Source organism: Oreochromis niloticus, linkage group LG20 (genome assembly GCF_001858045.2).
Source record: "Oreochromis niloticus isolate F11D_XX linkage group LG20, O_niloticus_UMD_NMBU, whole genome shotgun sequence".
Taxonomy (NCBI): Eukaryota; Metazoa; Chordata; class Actinopteri; order Cichliformes; family Cichlidae; genus Oreochromis; species Oreochromis niloticus.
The window spans coordinates 22,971,472-22,977,367 of NC_031984.2; the positions used below are offsets into that span (position 1 = coordinate 22,971,472).

A 5,896-nucleotide genomic window follows, 5' to 3' on the forward strand; every position below is an offset into this window, starting at 1 on the left:
TCTGGTCTTTATTCTTATAATGTCATGCTGTTTGGTTTGAGAAATGCACCAACAACATTTCAGCAATTAATGAATAAAGTTGTGACTGACTTAGAGGGCTGATTTGGTAATTTACAGTGACACGTGGATGCTCATCTCCATCACATCCAAGCATTGTTTGATCGATTGGCTCATACTCAGCTTACTATTAACTTGGCTAAATGTGAGTTTGCTAAGGTGACAGTGATCTAACTTAGTCGTGTTGTGTGACAAGGTTGTGTGGCCACAGTGATAGGAAAGGTTGCAGCAATTGAGGAGCATCCTCCTTCAACCACAAAGAAGGAACTCCACAGAGTTTGGGGTTTGCTGAGTTATTATAGAGGTTTGTGTAAAAACCTTTCCATTGTTGTATTCCCACTGACTGAGTTGTTGAAGGCCAAAGCAAAGTTTATTTGGTCATCGGAATGTCAGCAAGCTTTTGACAATGTAAAGCCTTTGTTGTGCTTCCCTCTTGTTTTAGCAGCTCCATGTTTTGATCATCTATTTATGATCCTGGTGGGCGCCAACCAAGTGAGCATGGGGGCAGTCTTCTGACAACGCGTCATCAATTTTCTAAATAAATATATTTCTAAAGCACCAAAAAGTTGATTCAGTTCATCTAGACAGAATGAACGGTATTGTTTTCAGTAGGAGAAACATTTCGTCATTCAACCAAGTGACTTCTTGACTTCAAGTGACTGAAACTAGAAACTTTCAGTTGTTGTGTAAATAATTTTATATGTTTATAAGTACATTTGCTTCTCCCACTAAAAAAGTTACGTCCAGATGAACAGAATCAACTTATTGGGATTTCTTCACCTGGATGATTGAACATTTAACAAGACGTATTTCTAAAGGTGTTGTTGACATTAAATTCTCACCCAATGTTGGTAACGACCCATCCAATCCACACATGCAAAGAAATCAACCCATTTATGTCCATAAATTAAGGTATGTGTAATAATGAGAAATGACACAGAGGAGCATGCTTACTGAAATGAAAATCAAAAGCCTTTTTTGGTGATGACAGTTTCAAGACGCCTCTTGTGTGGAAAAGCTATTCACGTGCATTGCTCAGGTGGGATTTTTCTTCTGGTAGATGACAGCAGTTTTTTTTTTTTTAATCAAGAATGTCTCATTACATTTTTCTATTCATCCTTCCTCCAGTTATAAGAAGCCTGCCAGTGCCGAGTGGTGAAAAACAGCCCTACACCAGGATGTTCCCACTGCCAAACTTCATTGTTAGTATTGTGTTTTTGGGGTGATATGTGATGCCTTTTGACCTCCAAACATTGTGTGTATTATGGCCTCCAGAAAGTTCAGTTTTGGTCTCATCTCACCAGAGAATATTCTCCCAATATTTCACAGACTTGTCTAAATGTTTTTCAGCAAACATTAAACATGCTTCAACATGCTTTCGCTTCAGCAGCGGAGTCTTGTGTGGTGAGTGTGCATGCAGGGCATGGCAGCTGAGTGCATGACTTATTGTTTTCACCAGAAATCAGAGGCCTATTAAAAATGTGTAGCAAATCAACAGGGGCAATTTTTATTGGTTTATATAAAGAAAAAACACACAATTAATTATCCTATAACTCTTTAATTAGAAATGGAACAGATATACTATTCATAGTCAAACACTGTTTTCTTGAATACAATGTTTTTCCCACTGAAGTAAGATTGCATGTTGTAAATGAACAAGAATAAAATGCCAACAGACTGCTTTTTCTTTGTAAGAAAAATGTGATTTCTAATCAGCAGAGGTCACTGCAGGTGTGATCACAGCACTTCTGATGTCCTGGACTCTGACCATCATGATGTAGTACTCAGCACACATGTGGAGGCCTCAGACAAGAGCCCGCCAGACTTTACAGATACACCAAAATGAAGAATATGATTAGTTACAAAATGCCTTTAACCTCTTGAAAAGTGATTAGGGAGTGTTTGCTACTTTCTTCATATCTTACCAAGGTAGGGCTCTATGCACTGATGACCACATCCACTGAAGCAGCACTTCTCATTATTGGGGCAGTCATTGTCATTAGAGCAAGAGTCAGGACACCGTCTGTCATCCAAGCGTCTGAGAGGACACACTCCTGGCTTCACTAAAAAGAATAAGAAAACATTAAAGGCAAAGACCTTTCATAAGAGAGTGTTACGCTTTCCCTCTGTAAAATATCAAATGAGGTTATTAAACCCCGCATTCAGTCAGTGACCACGTGGTTGTTTGCAGTATCCAAACAACTGCATGGTCATAAAGACGAATCACGTCTCACAACATGATCCACAACTCATCAACTTCTGTGCTCTCAGTTTTTTTGCAGTAAGTGTACATCACATTATATGTATGATATTATATCAAATCTTGCATTTTACATTATTTAATAACTATCTGCATATAATTTAGAATTTAGGCTTTTTTGTACACTATTTTTCATCTTTATCTTTTGTATTTTTATTTTCTTAATATACCTCTAATTCTCTCTAATAAACTTTTTCTTCCTGTCTCTTGTGCTGCTGTAACTATTGAATTTCCCCAGTGTGGGATTAAATAAAGTCTATGTCTAGCTGTTTTATATGATGTGATAAAACTGATATGATGTAGATGGTCACTTTGTTCATTTCTCACCTATGTAGGGCGCCATGCATACATGTCCACATCCGTTGGAGCAGCACTTCTCATTATTGTGGCAATCACTGTCTTCAGAGCAAGATTCAACACAGGGTCCAAAGGCTGGGGGATGCCTGAGTGGACACACTCCAGGCTTTCCTGAAAGAAAATGAAGTTAGTATAAAAAAATGAGCAAATATGGACTTGAAGCTGTAAAATGAGAAAGAAGTGTGATCAGCTGTAGGAAATGAGGTATGAGTTCTATCTAAGAGTGTGTGACAAATGTGAAACATTTTATTGACCTTTTAAGCAGCTGTGTACTCAGCATTGTCATCTGATTTTCCTGTTCCCATTGTCTTCATTAGTATTATTCAAGGTTTTAACTTAATTGATATCTTTATACATTTCATTAGCCCCAGCTGTCTTTTCACTCATCCTCCTCTTTCCTTTTCTTCTCAAAGACATTTCTGCCCCATGACTCAATATTTAATTTTCTTTTTCACCCTAGTGATTTTTAGTTCATGTTCTTAGTTTTCTATTTTGCCCTGATTCTGTTTCCCAGTGGGAGACTACTGTGTCTCCATCTACCTGTTGGCTGAGATACCGATTTACTGGTGATCCAGATGATTAAAATCTAAATTTAAGTCAAATTTTCAATTTATTCTTTATATTTTTGGCAAAACTTACAAAGTGTTAAGCAGGCGCTTGCAAATTGCACACTCTTTTTTCTTCCTTCTATTGCAGATGATATAATAAACAGATATCCTGTAAATTATTTTCACTTTGGGGTGGTCTTTGTTACTTTGTTCATTTCTCACCTGTGACTGGAGCCATGCACTCATGTCCACATCCCTTGAAGCAGCACTTCTCATTATCGTGGCAGTCACTGTCAGTAGAGCAAGATTCAACACATGGTCCAAAGGCTGCGGGAAGCCTGAGAGGACAAACTCCTGGCTTCACTGAAAGGAGAACAAATTCAGTTAACAAATATGGACCTGATGCTATAAAGCGAGAAAGAAGTGTGATCAGCTGTAGGAAATGAGGTGTGAATTCTGTGATTTGTGATCGCCAAATTGGTTGCTTAAAAAAAGCAAATGAGAAAAAAACTACATATTTAGATAGAATGCAAAGCTGAATAAATCTGAGTTTGAAAAAAAAGCCTGTAATTTCCAAAAAGCTCTTGCTACTGTCTCAGTGTGCTAATGCACAAACTGTTTCCCATGTTTGGGCACTCCTGTATACTAGTCCACAACCACAGGCTGAGCAGGCCAGTTAGAGGATGCTGGGTCCTTGTGCCTGCAGAGTTACAGTCTCTCTGATACCATATCATACCAGACACACGTTATAATAGTGTTGTGTATCATAGTGTCTTGCATTTACATGTTAGCAATTAAACTAGCCTGCTGAAAAAAATGGCCATGACCAACAGTGGCTTCACTTTAACTTTACTCATTTTCACTTTGGGGTGGTCTTTGCTACTTTGTTCATTTCTCACCTATGACTGGAGCCATGCACTCATGTCCACATCCGTTGGAGCAGCACTTCTCATTATTGTGGCAGTCACTGTCTTCAGAGCAAGATTCAACACATGGTCCAAAGGCTGCGGGAAGCCTGAGAGGACAAACTCCTGGCTTCACTGAAAGGAGAACAAATTCAGTTAACAAATATGGACCTGATGCTATAAAGCGAGAAAGAAGTGTGATCAGCTGTAGGAAATGAGGTGTGAATTCTGCGATTTGTGATCGCCAAATTGGTTGCTTAAAAAAAGCAAATGAGAAAAAAACTACATATTTAGATAGAATGCAAAGCTGAATAAATCTGAGTTTGAAAAAAAAGCCTGTAATTTCCAAAAAGCTCTTGCTACTGTCTCAGTGTGCTAATGCACAAACTGTTTCCCATGTTTGGGCACTCCTGTGCGCACAAATACTGTATACTAGTCCACAACCACAGGCTGAGCATGCCAGTTAGAGGATGCTGGGTCCTTGTGCCTGCAGAGTTACAGTCTCTCTGATACCATATCATACCAGACACACGTTATAATAGTGTTGTGTATCATAGTATCTTGCATTTACATGTTAGCAATTAAACTAGCCTGCTGAAAAAAATGGCCATGACCAACAGTGACTTCACTTTAACTTTACTCATTTTCACTTTGGGGTGGTCTTTGCTACTTTGTTCATTTCTCACCTATGACTGGAGCCATGCACTCATGTCCACATCCGTTGGAGCAGCACTTCTCATTATCGGGGCAGTCACTATCTTTAGAGCAAGATTCATTACAGTCTGCACGTATATAGAACCTGACAGGGCACACTCCTGGCTTTGCTACAAAAAAGAAGAAGAAGAAGCAACATCCATTTAGACAAGAAGCTCTAGTAAATGCAAATGTGGCTACATGCTTGTTATTTTATTTAAGGAGATTTTTCACATACACTGTTAAGAAGACATTAAACATTGTAACACGCACTGAAAACGGGAGGGACACGGACTTTCTCACCATCATAGACACAGCATATGTGGTCTCTACAACAGTTGTCATTCCTCTTACGTTACAGAACAAGATTAAGGTGCCATGGGCATTCTCCTGAAAACAATCAATAAGTAGACAGATTGTAAACTCAATACAAATCGAGACAAAAGAAACTCACCTGTTGAAATGCCACCACTTCTCAAAGTAGCTGTGCAAAAAACAGTGCCAAAGTGCACCAATGCACAAAGTGCTACAATCAACACATAAACTGTAGACGAGCGTTTGTCCATGTTCACCTCTTGCTCAAAAGATTGTGCAGAACCACTGACTGAGCGGCCAGTTAAGGATGCCAGATCCTTGTGTGTTTAGAGTTTTATTCTCTCTGATATGGTGTCAAATCAGGCACATTTAGGGTTTTTTGGGGGTTCTTTCTGCTCAAATGATGATATGAATCTTGTGTTTGCATATTAGTAATACAACAAGACAGGCTTCAATATCTTCTTTATCCAGCATGGGAACAACCACACGGTCATAAAGAAGATTAACACCACTTCAATGTTAACTTTGTTTTTATACTAATGTACCTTGTTGGTACCCAAGGTTTATCATTTCTTAGAAATAATTTTACTCTGAAATTTAATTGTTACTCTCTTGTTCAGTACTTTATGTCCTTGTTAATGTTTTTAAAATCCTTTGTTATTTGTTGTTGTTGTTTTTTTTGTTGAATCAGACTGTGGAGACTTAGATAAGGAGTACACTTTGTATGACAATCGTATAATAAAATTACCCTGTAAAGTCTG

The 5,896-nt window shown here is 38.4% G+C and overlaps 1 protein-coding gene across 3 annotated transcripts; it reads right to left on the reverse strand.

Moving 5' to 3' along the window:
• Positions 1–1,583: 1,583 nt before the first annotated feature.
• On the reverse strand, positions 1,584–5,647 carry LOC102079478 (waprin-Phi1). 3 transcript variants are annotated; one of them, XM_025901423.1, is made up of 7 exons: positions 5,124–5,268; positions 4,814–4,951; positions 4,122–4,262; positions 3,445–3,585; positions 2,645–2,785; positions 1,983–2,120; positions 1,584–1,881 (listed from the first exon to the last, which is right to left on the reverse strand). In XM_025901423.1, exons 2-7 carry the CDS (start codon positions 4,827–4,829, stop codon positions 1,862–1,864), a joined length of 597 nt encoding a protein of 198 aa, XP_025757208.1. In that variant the 5' UTR covers positions 4,830–4,951; positions 5,124–5,268; the 3' UTR covers positions 1,584–1,861. The 3 variants fall into 3 exon arrangements, with proteins under 3 accessions (XP_025757208.1, XP_019205525.1, XP_019205526.1); XM_019349980.2 differs by lacking the exon at positions 5,124–5,268 and adding an exon at positions 5,275–5,647 and having other exon boundaries at positions 1,587–1,881; XM_019349981.2 differs by lacking the exons at positions 4,122–4,262; positions 5,124–5,268 and adding an exon at positions 5,275–5,638 and having other exon boundaries at positions 1,588–1,881.
• Positions 5,648–5,896: the final 249 nt, after the last annotated feature.